Source organism: Berghia stephanieae, chromosome 7 (assembly GCF_034508935.2).
Source record: "Berghia stephanieae isolate SIO BIC M18660-M18661 chromosome 7, UCSD_Bste_1.3, whole genome shotgun sequence".
NCBI classification, from domain to species: domain Eukaryota; kingdom Metazoa; phylum Mollusca; class Gastropoda; order Nudibranchia; family Aeolidiidae; genus Berghia; species Berghia stephanieae.
Genome location: NC_088366.1, coordinates 61,378,671 through 61,400,659, shown reverse-complemented (window position 1 = coordinate 61,400,659; position 21,989 = coordinate 61,378,671). Strand labels below are relative to the sequence as shown.

Here is a 21,989-nt window from a genome sequence, read left to right as displayed (position 1 = left end):
AAACCTCACGATAGAGGGTTTTCACATGTCGTCAATTCAACCTCGAGATCAAGTCTGTACAAAATATCCATTTAATAAAAAAATGTAAAAGATTTTTCCTTTAGTCTCAATGGATAAGATTATGACGGTGGGGGGGGGGGGGGGGGGGGGGGGGGGGAACAAAACAACTCTTCTTTCACAATAATACAACAAAAAATTTCTGACGCAGATATCAGATGTGAGAATTTATTCTCTTCATTTTTTTTTTTCAGAGGCCGTTGGTGTCAATGTGAAATACTCTTTATTATTTACAAATACATTTTAAGAGGACCACAGTTGATAAAACATCTGCATGTCATCGTGGGGGGTTGTTCTGACCTCCCTGTACATCCAGCAGTGATTGGGTGACTGGGGTCAAATGTTAGATCCAAAGAAAACGGGGGCTTTTTTTAGTGTGTGTTTATCAAAACTTTATTCTGAGAACGGCAAGCGTTACCCTTAATTCCAACCACAAGAGACTGAGAAGAAACTGCACCCTATATAATATTTATATAATACCTCACTGCTCTATATGTTCTATTTTTTTATGGAGGGGGGGGGGGGGGGTACCGAGATAAAGAAATAGATACCCCCCCCCCCCCCACCCCTGCCCCCTTAACAAAATATTCCTATTCAATGAACCAATTATAATAATAATAATAATAATAATAGATCTTTATTGTCCATAAATATGGCAATTTGTCATTTAGTTACACTTGTTATAACGTTATATGATAACTATAACATAGAACAGATATTTCACTCCTACTTATTTTTTCTCTCTCTCTCTCTCTCTCTCTCTCTCTCTCTCTCTCTCTCTCGTTAGTGGAGCTCATTCTGCTCATTGCCATATGCGGCAGAGCATCTAGTCGAAAGGTGTGTTGTGACGATGCACGAATGCGGACCGGACTTTGCTGATTGGGTCGATCGTCATAACATAATAGTGTGAACCATAAGAGGCTGCTGCCATATGCCTAAATACATAGTAAGCAACTCGGCTACCACTTGCGGGTTCTGGTAAGATATCTCGATGCCCGTGCCTCTAAAGGAAAGGGGCCCTTAATTCGGCACGAGTGCAGCTGAAACTAGTTCTGAGCTCTCTGAACACACACAGACACACACACACACACACACACACACACACACACACACACACACACACATCAGTGGTTGAGTTGCAGGGTTAAACAGGTCTGATGGAAAGTATGCTGAGGCGGACTACAATAAAAGGGTAACAAGGAATTGTTACTGTCCATTGAACACAACCAGAGAGAGAGAGAGAGAGAGAGAGAGAGAGAGAGAGAGAGAGAGAGAGAGAGAGAGAGAGAGAGAGAGAGAGAGAGAGAGAGAGAGATAGGGAGACTCCTCTACCAAAATATTACATTAAAAAAATAGAATTTTACTTGGAGAATTCAATATTATATGAAAAATAAAGGACAAATAATTTCATAAATAATTGAGTCAAAAACTATAAAGAAACAAAACCCCATTATGACTAAATCAACCCTTTTTGTACATCTTCGGGAAATATCAAAGCTTAATTTCACTTCTCAATATATTCTTTACAGCTAGTCAAGTTGACCCCATAATTACAAACACCATCTCGACCACAACCCTATCCCATTCCTCTATTCAGTCGACCACCATAATGACCTCTTTAAATTGTGTCATTTTTGACACTTGGCACCAGCCTGTCTAGGCTGATGTCATAAACTGGGAGTATATTCACAAAATTCATGCAAATAAACACAGGTGTCAAATTATGACACAAAACATTATAACATTGATTTTTTTCAGCGGATCCATAAACTGGCTTGAACTCTATCAGCAAAAATTAAATGACATGACAAAATCAGCCGAAAATAATTAATTCGCCCTACCGGGCCTGACAGCCCAATAAGCCAGAGTCTATACAGCTTTCTATGGCAATAAACCAACATTAGATAATGCTTGCTATCTTTTGGAAAGGACCATAGCCTTCCATAAACTAATCTCCAACATATTTAACAGACTTTAGGAGAGTGAAGAAACCAATAGAACCGTTAAAATTAAAGAACCAATTCGTCCAGCGAGTTCCTCACTAGAAATACCTTGGTGTAACGATTGATGACAGGCTCGAGTGGGATGAACACTTGAAAATAATTAAACATAAGATGGGCAGGTGTACTTATTTTTTAACAAAACTTTCTCAGTTTAGAATAGATAAAACTCTCTGCACATCATTTTTATAAAGCAGTAATTGAAAGTGACTTGTCATTTTGTATAACAGGTTGTGGAGGCAATTGCTTAGTAGTGGAAAGGAATAAATTAATTCAAGTATTAAAAAATCCATTAAATGCTAAATAAATAATGTTGACAATGTAGATCTTTTATATGAGAAATTTTACATATATTAAAAGACCAGCATCATCCACTAAGACCATCAGTTATTATGTAAGGAAGGAGGGGTCTTTCTCTATTTCAACTAAAACAGAGACACCGAAAATCTTTTCTGCCGTCTAGTATTAGGCTTTTTTATAGCAAGCAAAGACTATTTTATATAATTATTTTCGCTTTTATTTACTTCCTAGTAATGTAAATAATAATTTATCAATGTATTTGTTTTGCAATCTTTACATTGACATGTTAAAATATTTTACATTAAAGAAATTATTCATATATAAGGCACAATTCTGGCTGTGAAACCACTCCATATATATATATATATATATTATATATAATATATATATATATATATATATATATATATTATATATATATTATGAGTGTTGGTGGGTACTTGTAGGTAAGGATACAAGAATATCAACATTGAACCCAAATGCAGAGGCTCCTACCCCATAAAGCGGAATCAACTTACGAATATTAACTACGACATGATTTGCTGCAAATTGTTAAAACACTAAAAAGGGGGTCAAATAATAATAGAGGACACAGGCCCTGGCAGTCTCAGAGCAAATAATTAAATGGTTGGATTTATTTAACCATGTCAGGACCCCCCTCCAAACACACACATAATCAAACAAATGCGCGTGCCGGCGCATGCACACACAAACACACACACACACACACACACACACAAATACACATGGCTAAAATTAAATACGGAAAGAAGCCTACTCAATAATATCACCGATTGGAGCCAACATATAATTTTACTAGGTCATTTACCTCACACTGTGGAGCCAACAATAATAATAATAATAATACTTCGGTCATTGACTCCCCCCACCCCCTACCTAAAATATAATATTATCTGACATCAACTGCACAGACTATGAAGGGAATAGTCAGACACACAAAATGTGTGTTGATTGACCATAGAGGATAATGACGAAATAAACCACAGCTAACATTTTAAATTTATTTCTCTTGATTGAAAAGCGGAATTGTGGTAGACCTTCCATAAGCTACTACATCCCAAGTATTCTTGTTCTAGCAGGGGGTTTGGGAGGGGGAAACTTAAAAAAAAAAAGTTTCCCCCCTCCCAAACCCCCTACTAGAACAAGAATACTTGGGATGTAGTAGCTTATGGAAGGTCCCCCGGAATTTTTGCCTTGAAAGCGGAATCGCGGGATGTAGACCAATTTAGCAGAATAATTCCGCGAAAAGCGGAAGGGTAGGAGCCTCTGCAAATGGAATAATCATTCTACAGACACAAGACTGAAGAAGTGGGTGGAACCACAGAAACATGTGTTTCGGCCATAAAAGTGAGTGAATCCATTTATACTATATATATATATATATATATATATATATATATATATAATATTATATATATATATATATATATATATATATATATATATATATATATACACATCACATACACAGATGCATCATATTTCTATTTATTTTACTGTGTAAATTATAACATGTCTGTACCAAAAAAAATTCCGTTTTGGGATGCAATAAAGTATAATCACTATTTCTATTATTATTATTACTATTATCATTATTATTATTATTATTATTAATATTATTATTATTATTATTATTATTATTATTATTATTATTATTATATAATTATTATTATTATTATAATAATTATATTATTATTATTATTATTATCATCATTACTATTATTATTATCATTACTATTATTATTATTATTATTAAGAGGGAAGGAGGTGGGGGTGGGGGGGGGGGGAGGTGAAAGAAATAAAATCCCGACTGCGCCACGGATCAATTCCCGTCTATTTGATGGTGGGGTGAGTAGTGCTCTACCACTGACCTCCCCTACAGCAATAACCAATCAATTAATAGGAGAAATTGTGTCAGTGAATGACATAATCAGTTGGAAGGTGAAAATTTTGGATTTGCATTTAAAACGTTTTTTTTTTTTTTTTTTTTTTTGCATTTTCTGAAAGAATATGATCAAAGAGCATTTTAATCTTTATTTGAACTAAATCGGGTGATTTTTCATGAAGTTATGGTCAGATGTATGGGACAGGTATCAAGCAACTTTTCTCAAATTTCATACTTTTTCAACTTGACTAGCTGTAAAGAATATTTAGAAGTGAAATTACGCTTTGATATTTCCCGAAGATGTACAAAAAGGGTTGATTTAATAATTTATGACAAGAACTCATTTTTGATTAAAATTGACCTTCTAACTGAACTTGGCAATATCTCAGTTCAAACCTTTTCACCAACCGACTGATTATGTCATTCACTGTAACAATTATGATTTGAAAAACGTTCGGTTTCCCATTCATGGATAAATATCTTATGCAACAACTCCAAACTTTATCAAGTTTTCTTTCACTGTTACATTTATTTTACTGAGGTTACAAGTATTAGACTTTTAATCTTGATAAACTTAATTAAAAAAACAAAAACGAAGATAAATTATTCTTTTTAAAATCCAATGTGCTGAATCCATGGTTTACGTTTCGTACTAAATAACGTATTGATTTGTCAATAATGAATTATTGTTTCACCCACATCATTCGGTAACAGGTGTGCATTAAATGATTTGTCATCTCAAAACTATAAATGACAAACATAATTAATACCTTGCTCTCTCTCTCTCTCTCTCTCTCTCTCTCTCTCTCTCTCTCTCTCTCTCTCTCTCTCTCTCCCTCTCTCTCTCTCTCTCTTCTCTATTTTCCGTTCCTTCCCACCTTCTCTCCATACTCCCAAACCAGATCTCATCTCACTTTGTTTAGCTGGTGTGAGAATGGGTTATGCTACTTATTTTAACTCAAATAGGCTCTATAACTACAATTCGAGTCCAAAACCAAATAAAAAAAAAAAAAAAAACAAACAAATAAAAAAAAAACAAACAAACAAATGGAATCAGACTTAAAAAAACAAAATCTCACCTGTACGAAAGCCACTGTAACAACAATGATGATAGCCTGGGGGAGACAGAAACGCAAAAAATCATTCATACTATATTCATCTAGAACATAGTTAACAAGAGTGACAACTAATAATGTAGTTGGCAAATTGTAAAGCAAATAGGTGAAAAGAGAAAGTAAATGTCATTCAGAATTAGGACCCCTGAACTCTCTCCTCACTGCCCATTTTCCAGATTTTCCCTGAAACGTCATACCCATCCAACAGAAAAATAGATTAAAAAAAAAAAAGAGCTTTTATATAGCGCAATATCCACTTAACATGCTCAAAGCTCTTTACAAGGAGTCCCTGGCCAACAGCAACACTTAACATTTAGGACGGGACACGACGCCTGTTAGGTGACATTACAATTTTTCGGATGTAGACAACGCTGTTAACGGGCAGGTACTCATTTTACACGTGAGTAAGGTGAGAGAGTGTGAGTAAAGAGCCTTTGCCAAGGACTCAACTATGCGCCAAGCGAGGCTCCGAAAGCAAGTGTCATACCACTAGACCAAATAGCCGCACTCTAACTCTCATGCTATACATAATTTTGTACAGCAAAACCAGCTTTACAACACAGCATTAACTTCTCATAAATTATAACAAAAATATTTCTTCAAATTTTGTGATGGACAAATTTCATACTGTTTCAACTGGACTAGCTGTAAAGAATATTGAGAAGTGAAATTAAGCTTTGATATTTCCCGAAAATTGAAAAAAAGGGTTCATTTAATCATTTATGACAATAACTCACTTTTGATAAAAATTGACCTCCTAACTGAAAACTGAATGAGAAAAATAATAGTTGTATTGTAACGAATGTAATGATTTTCCTCCAGTTGGTGAGGAGAGGGTTACAGCATTAAATTTACACCGGTAATTTCATATCGATGGCAAGATTCAAAACTAAATGCATTACCAATTTTCTAGATAATCGCAAATCCTGCACTACTCATCATAATAAAATGGAGATAAAGATAAAGGGAGTAAATCTGACTCATGAACGAACAACACAAAACAAACAACGTTTCGGTCCTTGGCCTTTATCAAGTAAACACAGAATACATATATATTTATATATTAAACCTTGTCGTGTCCTTGATCGGATTGTTACTGTAACAAACCTTGTATACAGACTAGGCAGTTGTAATATCAAACTTCTATCTAATGTTCCTCCATCTAATGTTGACCCCATAGGCTCTCCCATCTTATATTGACATTGATCCTAATAATCATTTTTTCTATAAAAACATTCTGCACAAGCTACATGCAAGTATCAAGCTTATGAGCAATATTGATGATGATGATGATGACGATGATGATGATGATAATAAAAATAATAATAATAATAATAATAATAATAATAATAATAATATATAATAATAATTAATAATAATAATAATATAATAATAATAAATAATAATAATAATAATAATAATATATACTTTATTCATCCAAAAAAAAATGGAAATTCGTTTACAGACGTGGCATGCATGAAAATGTATAAACACAAAGTTGAGAATCTATGGCGACAATGTATACATATATAATATATGCAAATGCACAAAAATCTAGAAATATACAACCAAGAACCAACATGATCTTTAAAAATGCACAAAAGACTGTCAGGATTTCATTTTCTTTTGAAGACAGACAACATCAACAGCAATACTCTGTTTGAATCGATCCACTTTTATTAAATGATTCTTGTACTTTTAGATTTTCCGATCGACAATTTTTGCATAAGATTACTTGACCCTATAACAAGGAACACATAAAGGGTATTTACAGGACATTGAAAATTCCTAATAAGATTTGAAACAGTTATGGATATTTTAAAAGGTGCTCTTGGGCATATTTTGAACTAATGAAATAATATTTTAGAATATCTCCATTAACAACAATTTCTGTAACCCAAATTTGATCTGTCTGAACAAAGCAAAAATCCTTATCGGAATACAAACGAAATACAATTGGAAGTTAGAGAGCTCATCATGGTATCTGCCATTCGGTGATTATTGTGCATCCAATAAATCTCTAATCCAGTTTGTAATCCAGGCATTCTTTGTAATAATAATAATAATAATAATAATAATAATAATAATAATAATAATATAATAATAATAATAATAATATATAATAATAATAATAATAATAATAATAATAATAAAGAATAAAATAAATTTAAAAAAAAAAAATTTTTAATAAAAAAAAAAAATAATAAAAAAAAAAAAATAATAATAATAAAGAAGAAGAAGAAGAAGAAGAAGAAGAAGAAGAAGAAGAAGAAGAAGAAGAAGAAGAAGAAGAAGAAGAAGAAGAAGAAGAAGAAGAAAAAGAAGAAAATCACTTCTTCAATTCAAACAATTTCTGTTTGATCTACTCAAAAACTGTGAGCTAAAACTGAAGCCAAACGGGATCATATGCCTGACCACCGGGTTACTTTTACCCCATGCCTATTTATTACATTTTTCTGAGAAACATTTAGGCGTAGTATCAAAGCTAATCTATTTAGTTTTTACATGTTAATGGTAGTTGAATAAAACTAGACTTCTATCTATACATTTTTTTTCCAATTTTGAAAAGTAGCAAAATTTTCTCGGATTGAGTGAGTTAAACTTAAAGTCAAGAGTTTTATTATTATTTTCGAGCTCACAAAGATGCACAGTCCAAAAGGTTTTGTGGGTTTTTTCTAAAATAATCCAAAACGAATAAACGTATCGCTTGAGTAAGATTCAGTACTACTCACCACAGTTATACTAATAGCATCATCAAACTGCTGCATGAACAAGCTTATACCAGCTGATGCCAGGAGTAACAGGATTAACGGATTGTTGAACTGAGGAAAAGTAATAAATAAGAACAAAATTATTCGATTTACAAAAGGTACATAGATATGAACCAGAGCCTGTCTCCCCCAACCATACTAAACCAGAATGCGTTTGCGTTGGTGTAGTGTGGTGATACAACATTCGTTGACTAAGAACATGACCTGAACTGGGTCCACAACATTATTTTTAAAAAAATAAAAAAAATTGAGCTTTTATATAGCGCAATATCCACTAAATGTGCTCAAAGAGCTTTACAAGAGGTTCCTGGCCAACAGCAACAGTTAACATTTAGGACGGGACATGACGCCTGGTAGGCGATATTACAATTTTTTTTCTGTCAGAGACAACGCTGTTAACGGCCAGGTACTCATTTTACACCTGAGTGTGGTGAGAGAATATGAGTGGAAGAGCAGCAAGTGATTGTTACTGTCCATTTGACAACAAGTGCCAAAATTAACTCAGGCTCCTTGAACTTTATGGTTTTGAAAAGGACTACTTTCTTTGCTTAGGCAAAAAGTTCACTTAAAAGTGTGCTGGTGGCACTGTGAAAAACTGCTACTCAAACAAGTTATTGCAACCATCTCATTTAGCAATTAAATTGAATGTGATCACAAAGAAAATAAATAAAATTCTAAAAATAGTAGTTATTGTTGTCATGTTACACTTATAGAGAAAGGAGGTTACCTCCATATCATTTTTCATTCTGAGCTTAAATCAAGTTTATTTTTATCAATGAAATAAAGAGAGTAGTCACCTGATCAAGGTATTTTTTCCATAAAGGATCATCCTTTGCGATATCGAAATTGTTGGGTCCATGAATCTTGAGACGGTTGCGAGCCTCATTGGAGGTAAGACCCTGGTCCACATTGGTCCTAAATTTATCCACCACCTCAAATACGGACATAGCCGCAGCTGCACTTGAGTGGAGCTGAGTCATCATTGCCCTGGCTCCTTTAAAACTGATTGTGTTTCCTTTGAAAGAAAAATGAAAAGATACAAATCACAGCAAAATTGAAAGTTAAAGAAGAATTTGTATCATCGTGCAGCTGTAATCATTCCATCTTGAGAGCAATAATGCCAAAGTCTATCAAGGCTTTCTTGATGAAAACAGCTACATGTCATTTCAAGTTAGTGAAATCAAATCTTTTGTTGTTGTTGTTGTTGTTGTAATTGTTTTTAAGGGTTTTACGGTTCTTGCAACACATTTATGTCATATCAGTGCCAGTAAAAAGGAAGAAAATGGGTTAGTAAAAAGTTCTAGAATTACAATTAAAGCACCCAAGACAAAGGGAGACAAAGGGGTATTAGTTCAAATAGGGAATAGATGTAGATTCCAAGAGCACACATCAGTGTACTTAGTTTGAGATAACCTAAATGTTTTATCCTGACACAAGCACACGTCCCCACTAAGAGGAACACACTCAAATCATTACAAATCATATCATATATATGTAAAATAAAAGTTATACGGTACATAACAGAGAGATGTTTACAAGACAAAAATTATAATCTCCCAAAAATCTAAACTATACATCATTTGACTGTTTCCGTCCCAGTCAAGGTATATGACCAGGGCCCGGACAAAACAAAGTAATCTCATTCCAAGACAAAGACAGAAAGCATGTTGGAAAACAGATATCGGGGGATAGAAGACAGTAAGTGCCTCACTGCCAACCATGGGAGGTCAGGAACCCCACCCAGAAATCAAATCTTTCTTATAGAAGAGGTTTTATGTGAAAATGCATTAAAAAGTTATGATCAATAATTAAGTTAAAACATTGAGCTGTTGTGGAAAATTGTGTTGTGCAATTAATTTCAGTGAACTCACATCTGAGTTAGATAGGGGCAGTGTGACTCAGCAGCACGATCTTTGCTTCGTACCAGAAAGGTACAGAGTCCGAAAACCCACTGTGTTGTGCGGCCTTGAGCAAGTCACCTCACCCTAGCTCAGTTTGTGGCGGTGCACTGCGGCTGATGCCTGGATTATTTCACAGTCTTCCCTTGGAATTGCCCCTAAAGACAAATTTCCCCTATGGGATGAATAAAGGGACTACATAATTTTAAGGATTTTGAGGTGCTATTAAATCCTTGCATAAGTAAATTGTTGAATTATAATGTTAACAATAGTGATTTCTATTTTTAACTCCTACAAACAACGAATTTTTAACTTTTCAAGAAGGCAGTATGGATTGAGGTAACAAAAACATAATAGAACATGGTCTAGTCAAGTTTCAGACTTGAAGGAAAAATTGAAATGCTTAAAATCTCAATTCTCAGTCACACGAATTGTTACAATCATCATCTCTCCTTTTCTTTCCTTCTCAAACTCTCATTCAACTTCAAGCCATTCGACAAAATGACCATTTTGATAACAACACAGTGTTGTGCTCAGTAGTTTCGAGCGGTGTCAAGACTGAGAACTGGTAATCGCAATACTGGCCTTACCAGTAAATTCTTGAGACCGAGATGCAGAGGACTGGTACGGTAAGAGGAAGGAGAAGAAAATATCGAGAGCAAAGAGAGTGACGATAATTTTTACCAGCCCTCAGTCTCTGTACTAGACTGGTACCGTGACATACGTATGTTTTATTAGTTGTATAAGAGTCGAGATGTCTCGTTAGCCTCGCGGTTGAAACGGTTGATGGGAAAAGAAAGGTGTAGGTAGAGATTGATGACACCATAGTGCAGAGGTTCTATTGTTTTTGTTATCGCACGTAAGCTAAAAAATGAAAACCTAAAACAAACACTGGCACTCCCACTTTTTTTACATTCATTTTGCCTGTAGCATTGAATGAATGAAGTGAAAAAGTAATAAGTAAAAAAAAAAACAGAATAGTGCAACAAAAACTACAAAATAAAACTAACAATATAAATCTTTTTCTTTACTCTAAAAAAAGAAAGATTTAAAAAAAATAACAGAACCACAAAAAAAAAAAAAAATTAAAAAAATACAATATTAAATTTTTAAAAATTAATATAAAAAGCAAACAAAAAAACCCCCACAAAACAATTATTATTACTCCTTTGTATCCTCCCACTCATATTATCGCTGATGATCTTCATTACAAATAATATTGGGAATTTCCAATACCGGTCTTGGTACCGATCATAGCAGTCCTGAGCTTTAATGGTATTTTTATATTTTATGTTTATGATTTACTGGTAAATTTTCAGTACCGAGAAATATTGTTACCGCCCAGGCCTAGTGCTCTGTGAAGGGAAAGTACTGATTTTCAGGTCAGGAGAGTGCTTCTACTACTGCAAATAGCCAATTTTGCCGTGACAATACTATTTTGCAGTAATACTGCAAATAAGCACTCCATTTAGAAAATTGCTTATATATATAATACACTGAAGCCAGAGGGGACCATTTTGAAATCGTTGGGCTTATACAATTATAAAAACTTTTATATCCAACCTTGAAAAACAGTTTAAATATGAAGATGTTTTCGCTTTGTTCAAATTCAATATTCAAAATTGCTAAAGGACAGCAAGTTGTGACATATAGGCCCTATTTACTTTTAAGGGAGGCTTTCCAAAAGCTCCTGGTACTAAGGGAAACAACTCAAATATTCCCTCAACTAACCCTGGGAAAAAATAAAACCTAGTACTTTTAACTAACCCTAATAGGAAACACAAACACTCTAGCATCTTTACTAAGACTTATGACTAACCCTAATAGAAAAAAATCCTCCAACCTCGAGATAATTCTAATAGAAATAAACAAACTAAGATTGCTTTCAATACTTCACAAAACAAACTGACGGCGGAAAACCAAAACAATGGACGTATTAGGAAAGTTTAAACTTTCACTAATCTATCAAGGTTTGTTCTAGAGTTTTTAAAATTCCACTATATATTGACAAATTGAATATATAATTAAATACATGACAAAATATCCACAGTGAAAATACACATTGAAAGAAATGCTAGCACGAGGAGCTTACGGAAGCCCTCACACTTTTAATCTCCTGGGCAATTATCTCATTTCAACATTTGCGCAAGTATAATTTACAATAAATTAGCAAAGGCCAGGCTTAAAAGATACTGAGGTGATTGTGTGGAGACAAGTTCTATCTATAGGCCTACTTAAAAACTATTTTTTTTTCAAAACTGGAATTGCAAAAAAAAATTATTAAATAAAATAAGGCTCATTCAGATAATTCACTTATCTATGTCTGTGTCGCCACAAGTGACCAGACATCCTTGTCTGATCATGATTTTTAACTTTTAACCAGTTGGTATCCCACACATGATGTCGCCCAAGAACCGTAATTGTCTACATGGAGAGTGCCTCAACTTCTCCTACTCCGACTCCGAGTAGTCTGATTGGGGACTAGAACTTCAAAGGACTGGGGCAATCCAATGGGAGTTACAATTAAGATGCAATTGAATACAAAAACATGCCATGTCCCAGAATTATCCAAAGATCATCAACAAAGTGTTCAGTGTAAGAGTAGGGTAAGTCAGGTTAGTTAAGTAAAGAAAAGAAAACAGACCCTAACTTATTTTTCTGGTTGACCCAAGATTTATGATAAAACTAAATCAAGAAACCACTCATACTCACTCTGCTTTGGCTCGGGACAGCAGCAGATTAATAATGACAGTCAAGATTGAATCACATTCACATCAGTCTCAGTTCAGTATCCAGTATCTCAGTGTGATTATGATCAGTATCAGTATCAGTGGTGAGTGACTACTGGATTATCAGGCGTTGGCGTTAGTTACCAACAACTCCATCTTTCTGACTCCAAATTAATTTGAATAGTTTGACTCGATATTAACAGAACTATTATAGACAACTGCTTCTTAAAAATGATTTTCTAATAAACCCAAAGTCGAATGAGAATTTCTTTTCACACTCACACCTCCCCTCTAAGATCTAATGAACACAGTTACATGTCAACACGACACGACTACCAATCATTAACCGTCCCAATGGGAGAGTTCCTTTATAAATGAAGATTCTCCTGTCATAACTTAAGTGCAAACCAGGTAGGTGTGAAATGAGATATTATTCATAATTTAATAATTAAGTATGATCTAACATCATTACTAATGCAGAGCAACAAGAATCAGAGAGTTGAATAAAAATGCTGCCACATAATCTCCTTAGATCATCTAAAAATAACCCCAAAAAACAACAAAAAACAAACAAACAATATTTTGTTTACTGTTCAATATTTAACAATCATTTCACACTTCCCTTATTCTTGCTCAGCCGAACTCGAACATGATTGTTGAATTTTGAGTTCTTGGTTGTCTAATTTTAGTGCTTCTTGGATTGTTATATTGGTGTCTTTGTGTAAAATTAAAATTAATTACAATCACAGACACAGGAGAAGTATTTATTACCAAAGCCGACAACTTAATATTTTCAAAAATGCTGATTAAAGTAAAGGTAAGTCCGTCCCAGGCTGTTTGTCCAGTGAGAGTGAGTGAGATGATTTCACGATTTATGATTTTTTTTCTCTCCGCCGTTATGCCTCTACAAGATATATTTAAAGGGAAACGATTTTTTAAAAAGAAATCAGTCTCACTGACACTATTATTATGACGTTGTTTATGCCTTGGATCAGACCAAAAAATCCCTGAAATATCTTAATCTTCTTATTCTTAGGTCTTCTTCTCTTACTCTTAGGTAAGAGTAAGAATCAAGAAGAAGTGTGTGTAAGTGTAAGTGTAAGGTAAAGAGTAAGAGGTTGGTTCTAGTATAATTAAAATTCATTAAAATTAAAATCATAGACAGATAGATAGTGATAGGCCTTTAAATAAAAACCATTGGGAGGCCTTCCGAAAGCTCCTACACCCCCAGTATTCTTGTTTTTTTATAATGTTCTTGAGTTCTTGTTTGTAGAGGGTTTGGGAGGGGGGGGGGGGACTTTTTTTTTTTTTTTTAAAGTCTCCCCCCTCGCAAACCCCCTACTAGAACAAGAATACTAGGAATGTAGCTTTCGGAAGGCCTCCCTTTTCGGGAGACGTAATTATTATCACATAATTTTTGATATGTGCCTTCTTTGATTTCAAGGAAAACTTCCATAATACAGGCGCCACTTTCACTTAGGGAAGATCCATCATCATAAACCAAATGTCATAGGTTATATTAATATTATACATAATACATAGATGATTATTAAACAATTATTATACATTAATAATATCAACAATTATAATTATATATACCATAATAATTATAATATAAAATATGCATAGATATATAATATGATACATGAGTATTCAATTGAATTAATTGGAGTTGTATACCTATATACTCCACTATTTCAATGTGCAATGTTTTTGACAAGTTAAGACATTTCTACGAGGAAGTATACAATAACCATTGATATAGATAATATCCGCAAGAGATGCTTTAAATGACCTTTAGGTAAATGTTTCAAATTATATTTAAAAAGAAGTAAAATTAAATGTAAAGGTTAAAACCAAAATAATAACCTAAATATGGATTCCTTCCCTTGTTCTGAGATTTTGCCATTTTGCGGATTATTTGGAGGAAAAAATAACCAAGAATCCCTGAAATGTTCTGCTGCTTTCAAGTGGCCATAAAAAGAGAGTTTAATACAACTAATAATATTTCAGCCACTTTAAATTAAATTGTTAATTTGGCTGTTAATCTGGGATATCTAAAGCTACGGCAAAACTTTCAAAGATGGCCGCACGGCTGTATCTTGATTTCAAATTTAAATCGATAAAATTCTTGAAAACAAGCCGTTTTTCTGGTGTAATATAGATAAATTTGTTTTTCCTACTTTGGATAACTATCACTTTAACTCCAGGTTAGTAAGTCAGTAAGTTTACTATTTTAGTATTAGTCATTGAAGCGGTGCCTGTATGTGGAATTTCAGCCGATTTCAATCCCATTAATAGAAAGCTTGATCTCTGCTCTTTAAAATGATACCATAACCGTTCAGATACCTTGAAAAGTAATGCAACAGTGATTATGTGAAATTGAGTTTTATTCAAATTTTAACCCAAACTAGTGCTTCACTTTTCCAATGGCTAATCGGCACCTGTCTATAGGCTGGAATCAGACCACCTATCTAGTTTTATTTGGCTCAGTGCCTTGACGATGTGAGATAAGAAGATAACGTTTGCACTCACTTGTACTTGTACTACGGTACCTACACTTTGTGAATTTCTTTATTTCACGCATGCTTTTGTTTACAAGTCTATTTTGTGCCGCCTGCACCAACAATCTTATATATTTATAGTAGACCAGACGTCAACTGAATGGCAGAGAACACACTGAACCAGTTCATCATAGAATTAGAAAATAACATAAACAGATACATCCAATCAACAACACAAGCTTCTTTATCCCTAGTCCCACACCTTTTGCGTATAACTGTCACATATTGTTGCAAAAATAAGAAGGGTTTGTTTTTCATAAAATGTCAACGGCAATTCCAACCCTACAACCCAATGTATACCATTATGTTAGAAATCCAAAGTAACATGATATTTTTTCTGTAGTATGGGCATTTAACATAGACTTAGTAAAAAATCCAAATCCGCTTTTATAAGCACGCTCTGCTTGATTCCCGAGGACCGCACTTATAAATGAAGGCCACTGTATATACCTCTGTTTGATACAAGAATCTCACAAGAACTAATCCGGTCAACAAATTTAAGAGAATTGAATGATTTTCTGTCAATTCTGAAAATAATTTTGTAGAAATAGTCCTGTTCAAAGTGTCACAGAGGAAAATTTTGCATTAATTTGATAGAACTGATGCGGAGTATTGAGAATCTGGTTTTCCATTTTAGGTGAAACATATTTCTGGTACAATATAGAGGAGTTTTAAATTTATAAGCCATTATAAAAGGATTAAATCAATTTTATTTTTTTTTCAGACACTGACTGGCAAAGAGGTAAGTCATTATATATTTATATATATATATATATATGTATATATATATATTATATATATATATATATATATATATATATATATATTATATATATATATATATATATATATATATATATATATATATATATATGATTTTTATTGCTCACCTTTTAATCAATTTCAATTGAGCACAACCAAAGTTTTGGTATTGTAGGCTTAAGAGTAAAGTATTCAAAGTGTACAAATAAGATTGATGGGATGATAATCTTCTGCATATCTGTAGAATTTAGCGGTCGGATCTGAGGTAGAGGGCAAGGGTTAAGTGAGTTGAAAAACATTAAAAAAAAAAAATTTCTCTGTATTTCTGTTAATTTTTTGAGTTATGAGGATTTTGTTCTCTCCTGTCTTGTTCAAATCAAATGCATCAACTGTCCTGATAAATTCGGGACTATCCCGATTTGGGAATCTGAGAAAAAATTAATGGAAAAACAATTTGGACTGTTTATGTGTATGGAAATGACCCTTGCATGTCCCAGGATTATGTTTTTCGACTAGCAAATTAAAACAAGAAACAAAATAAAGCTCTAAATTTAGATCAATTCATATAATAGTCCAACACATGCCACTGTTTTGGGTCGTGATGGTCTTGTGCACTAGTGTGTCCCTTTTGAGCTCTTTGAAAAGTTGGCCACTATTAAACGTTTTCAGACTTATAATAAAGGAGAGCGTAAATTTGGAATTGATTTTGTTGGCATTTCATGACTTTTATCACACAACTTAATTCATTCTTTTTCATTTTTCAGATTGAGATTGACATTGAACCCACAGACAAGGTATACTATCATTGTACTTTTACTTCTATATTATAATTTTATTTAACCTTTTGCGATGCTTAGTTATTATCCATCAGGGCATTCCTCTCTTAGATGGAATGAAATATGATCCAGTTAGCAAATCTCAATAGCAGAAAACGGTAAGGGCTGCCTGAAGCCGGTGATCGTAAAATACTAACGAAAGAGTGAAAATGGAAATGCTTCGTATGAGAACAAAACAGACAATGGACGTTTCGGGTACAAACCCTTCGTCAGCACAACAATACACAAATAAACGTGGAAAACAAATAAATTTATTTATTTTATTTGTTTTCCACGTTTATTTGTGTATTGTTGTGCTGACGAAGGGTTTGTACTCGAAACGTCCATTGTCTGTTTTGTTCCCATACGAAGCCTTTCCATTTTCACTCTTTCGTTAGTATTTTACAATCTCAATAGACACCATCCATAATGTTTAAGATGGCAATATTCGTAGGAAATTTGCCTAACACAAAAACTATTTCAGGTGAATTTGGGAAATCCAGTTTGCAGTACAATGATTTATTGTTGTCATTTGTCCTACGTGACTTCAAAGAAAAATTCATTTTGTTTTCCTGTTTCTGTTATGTGACTAGTGTGAACTTTATTTTTACAAAATATGGTCTAGAAAAAAGTGACAGCTTGCTTATTCAGTTCAGGAGAAGGTGGTTGTGATGAGTTGTGGAGGATCAGACAGTGTCTGTATCTAAAATATTGAGTCTATGTGTTTTGTGCGGCTATGTGGTCTATGGTATGACACTCGCTTCCGGATCAGAAGGTCCTGGATTCGAGCCTCGCTCGGCGCATAGTTGAGTCCTTTACTCAGGTGTAAAATGAGTACCTGGCCGTTAACAGCGTTGTCTCTGTCCCAAAAATTTGTAATATCACCTGACGGGCGTCATGTCTCGTCCTACATGTTATTTGTTGCTGTTGGCCAGGGACCCCCTGTAAAGCGCTTTGAGCACGTTTAGTGGATATTGCGCTATATAAAAGCTCAAGTTGGAAATAAATGTACAAAGATTTAATTAATAGCTACAATTTAAAAAGTTATGACCAATTTTCACATTTTGCTGAAGTTTTGCTGTTACAATGTAAAACTCATTAACATAAATACAATTACCCTTTATGGTCGATTCACTTAATCTATCAGTTGCCAATTAATGTGTTAGATACAGAATGCCAGTCCATTTCCTCAATGAAATAAAAAGATTTCCTGGATTTTTAAAAACCTTTTTTTTTTTTGTAGGTGGAAAGAATCAAAGAGAGAGTGGAAGAAAAGGAAGGAATCCCACCTCAACAACAGAGGCTGATCTTTAGTGGAAAGCAGATGTAAGTATTCAAATGTTGTAAACTTACAATTATAGGGGGGAATTGGTTGATTTACGTAATTTCCAATAGCCTCATGGGTATTAGGTGGAAAGGGAATTGTATCTTTTCTCACTCACTCACTCTCAATCTATCCCATGACCGGTTGGTCATCGGGGAGACTCTCGGGATGCAGACTTCACGATTCGATGCCACTCATCGCGGTCTTGGGCCTTCCTCATTAGATTGTAGATTGTCCCACGTCAAACCTGTCCAATCTTCAATGTTATCCTGCCACACTTTCCTCTGTCTTCCTCTTCTTCAGCAGCCTTCTACTGTGCCTTACAATATTGTCTTGCATATCTTTTCTACAAGCAGATAAAAATTAACTACCATTGTTGGCGTATTGAAAGATTGCCATATATAATATGACTACAAACCCAAAGCTGTCATGAGCCTTCCCAACAAATGTATGAGAAATAAGAACAAACATAATCTCATCATAAGTAGGAGAAATCTTCAGGTATTTATTATGACAGGAGGAGGGGGAATAAGCCTGGGGACCACTGTGTCATTAACTGAACATTACAAGTGATGCAGAAATTGCTGAGTTGCAGAATTTTTACCAGCTCAGGGGCTGCTAGACACGATCTATTGTAGACAAAGTCGAGAGCATATTTTATTGAATCCCTTAGACATTTGACTGCTTATGGGAAAAACACTTGACATGAATATTATTAATCAACCTCTAATATAATATGAATAATATAATATATATGAATAATTCATCTTAACTTCGCCACTACCACATCATCTCATTCATCTGTGGTGTTTCATTCATCCTGTTTTGTTGATAAAGGGGAAACCCGAAACGTTCATTTTATCTGTTTTTGTAATTAAATTGAAGCTTACATTCAACTTCACGTTATTATTTATTTCCTCGAGCTTCGAGCAGCAACATTTACACTGAACAGTGGCAAGTCATCCCGCAGAAAGAGGCAATAGAGACGAGAAGTTGGATTGGTGAAAAATCTATTAACTCTTCTTATCCTGTCTCTTTTACTGCTCCTTTGTTGCGAATCACTCAGTGCATTAATTTTGCCGTAAAGGTTAAGTGGTTTCCACTGCTCAATCAGGCGAGGGGTCGCTCCATGCTTTAACTCACTCAACCCTAACACCAACTATATCCGTAGTTTACCCGGGGTTACTTTTACCCCATGCCTATTTATTACATTTTTATGAGACAAATTATAGGCGTAGTATCAAAGTTAATGTTTTTAGTTTTTGCATGTTAATGGTAGTTGAAGTTGAATAAAACTATCTATGTACATGCTCATTTTTAATACATCTTTTTTTTTTCAGTTTTGAAAAGTATCAAAAATCTCTAGGGTTGAGTGAGTTAATAAATTTGAAACAAAGAATGCAAAATCTATGGATTATTTCAAGGTGTTAGTAGACAGGGAATTATATGATGGGAGATTTATATATGACGAATAATACTTGTTTGCTCTGCTGTTGACATGGCTTTCAATCTTGTATGTATATATTATGCATTATTATATTATTATGGTTATCTTCTATACGCGTGTGTATGTGTGTGTTGTGTGTGTGTGTGTGTGTGTGTGTGTGGTTGTGTGTGCGCTTTGCATGTCAAGGTTAAAGATATATGTTTGTACACCACATGAGTACATTTAAGTTGAAATACTATCTTTACCACGTGTATCGTTATTGTAATATTTAATCAATAGATTTATGGCATTACTAATTAATATTAAGGGCATTCAAAGGATCTTATCCTATTTTGCCCTATACCACATGTTATGTTAATATCTTGTGCAGATTAATCCCACAGTCAATTTGAAATCTCCTGAGGTTTGATAGACATCGGCCTATTAATTGTATACTTTTTGTCTGATATTTCAATAATGGTTGCTTTCTTTTTTTTTTTTCTTTACAATCACAGGAATGATGAAAAGACTGCAAGTGACTACAAGGTTGGAGGAGGCTCCGTTCTTCATCTCGTGCTGGCTTTGAGAGGCGGATTTAAACAATGATGTTTTTTTAATACATTTTTTTTTTGTTTTTTAATTCTTTAATGTAAATATGTTTTGTTCTGTTCTCACGTTAACTTGCAGTTAATTCCTTGTCACCTTTGATTTCCTCTGCAAAAGTGAAACTGAAATAATAGATTTAGAGACAGGAAGGAAATTTATTCTGGTTTATTAGAATCAAAGTCGTCACCTGCAAGGGTTGCTTCTCCTGTTTATTTTAGAGTTTTTACTCAATTGTGTTGTAATTTTTTGTTTTTAAATGACTGATCTGTCAAAACATATTTCCACTGACCTGTAAACATGTGCTGCATCATTGAATGTCAGTCCAGTCCAATCTTTAATTTATCGGGTTTAATTATTTTGATGCGTTGTGGTGTGCAATTTGTGAAGAGTGAATGAGAATGTGATTTGAGCCATGTTGTGAATAATAAATGTATGACGTTTTGGGTTGTTTTTTTTTTGAATATTAATAAACATTTTTAATATTGTTAATGTTGTATTTTGGATTATGGTCGAGCATATAAGTACGGTTGGAATTTCCCTTAGGACAGGAAAACATTTTGTTTTCTTCATTGGTCTACTCCTTTACTATCTCTTCTAGCCCCCCACATCAGTCGTCCTTTCAATGTGGAATGAGACCATTTGTCTAGCCCTGTCTGGAGTCTTTAACTGCGAGGGAGATGTTCAGATGGATTTTTTTATTTTTTATTTTTCTTTCCCTTCACTTCTAAATTATTTCGATGTATTTTATGTGTGGATACTTGGTCTAGTGGTGTGACTCACCTTCATACCAGAAGGTCCAGGGTTTGAGTCTTGCTCTGAGCAGTGCATAGTTCAGTCCTTGGAAAAGACTCTTTACTCACATTCTCTCACCATACTCGGGTATAAAATGAGTAACAGGTCTCTAACAGTGTTGTCTCTGTTGGGAAAAAATTGTAACATCACCGAACAGGAGTCCTGTCTCATCCTACATGTTAAGTGTTGCTGTTGGCTAGGGACCCCTTTTAAAGGGCCTTCAAAACCCTATGATTATTTGTTTCTATTTGTTTTTAAGGGTTTTACAGCGCTTGCAACACATTTAGGTTAAATCAGCGCCAGTAAAAAGGAAGAAAATGGGATAGTAAAAAGTTCTAGAATTACGAACAATTAAAGCACTCAAGAGAAAGCAAGAAAAGGGGGAACTGGGATCACTGGGAACAAATAGGGATCAGATGTAGATTCCAAGAGCATACTATCAATGTACTTAGTTTGAGATCACCTATGTCTCATCTGGACACAAACAGGACAAATAGGAATACACTCAAATGCTTACTAACTTACATTATCTGCTCTAAATAACAAATATAATAATAATAATACATAACAATAACAGAGAGATAATTTACAAGGAAAAAATTATCATCTCCCAAAACAATAACTATGCATTTGAAATTTGACTGTTTCCCTCCCAGCCAGGCCAGGACCAAACCAAGTAATCTCATTCCAAGACAAAGACAGAAAGCATGTTGGAAAACAGATATAAGGGGATAGAAGACAGTGTGTACCTCCGTGCCCACTATGGGAGGTCAGGATCCCTACCAAGTTGATTCTATTTGACCTGACCTGTATTTTAATAGGAATGAAACAGAAAGATGGTGTTATAATAAGAAAAGGAAAACGACCATTTCGAGCCGAAATAAGTCCCGGCAACCCTTGTACACAGCTTCCCTAACTACGGAC

The 21,989-nt window shown here is 34.2% G+C and overlaps 2 protein-coding genes across 2 annotated transcripts in view; one reads left to right on the top strand and one right to left on the bottom strand.

Moving 5' to 3' along the window:
- LOC144977612 (calcium-transporting ATPase type 2C member 1-like) overlaps nt 1–13,117 on the bottom strand; it is a 57,591-nt gene extending 44,474 nt beyond the window's left edge. The window contains exons 1-4 of the mRNA XM_078923005.1: nt 12,760–13,117; nt 8,947–9,164; nt 8,111–8,200; nt 5,343–5,378 (exon numbers count right to left, since the gene is read on the bottom strand). Coding sequence (XP_078779131.1) covers nt 5,343–5,378; nt 8,111–8,200; nt 8,947–9,132 — 312 coding nt within the window. The 5' untranslated portion in view covers nt 9,133–9,164; nt 12,760–13,117. The remainder of the gene's footprint in view (nt 1–5,342; nt 5,379–8,110; nt 8,201–8,946; nt 9,165–12,759) is intronic.
- A 268-nt stretch (nt 13,118–13,385) lies between these two features.
- LOC144977611 (ubiquitin-like protein NEDD8) lies at nt 13,386–20,762 on the top strand. Its single transcript, XM_078923004.1, has 5 exons — nt 13,386–13,593; nt 16,065–16,082; nt 16,867–16,896; nt 18,161–18,243; nt 20,183–20,762. Exons 1-5 carry the CDS (start codon nt 13,576–13,578, stop codon nt 20,271–20,273), a joined length of 240 nt encoding a protein of 79 aa, XP_078779130.1. The 5' UTR covers nt 13,386–13,575; the 3' UTR covers nt 20,274–20,762.
- Nucleotides 20,763–21,989: the final 1,227 nt, after the last annotated feature.

Excerpts from the sequence above, each read along its gene's own strand:
- LOC144977611 (XM_078923004.1), top strand. Across the intron at positions 16,897-18,160 it reads ACATTGAACCCACAGACAAG|GTGGAAAGAATCAAAGAGAG; the intron begins GTATACTATCAT and ends TTTTTTTTGTAG. Across the intron at positions 18,244-20,182 it reads ATCTTTAGTGGAAAGCAGAT|GAATGATGAAAAGACTGCAA; the intron begins GTAAGTATTCAA and ends TTACAATCACAG.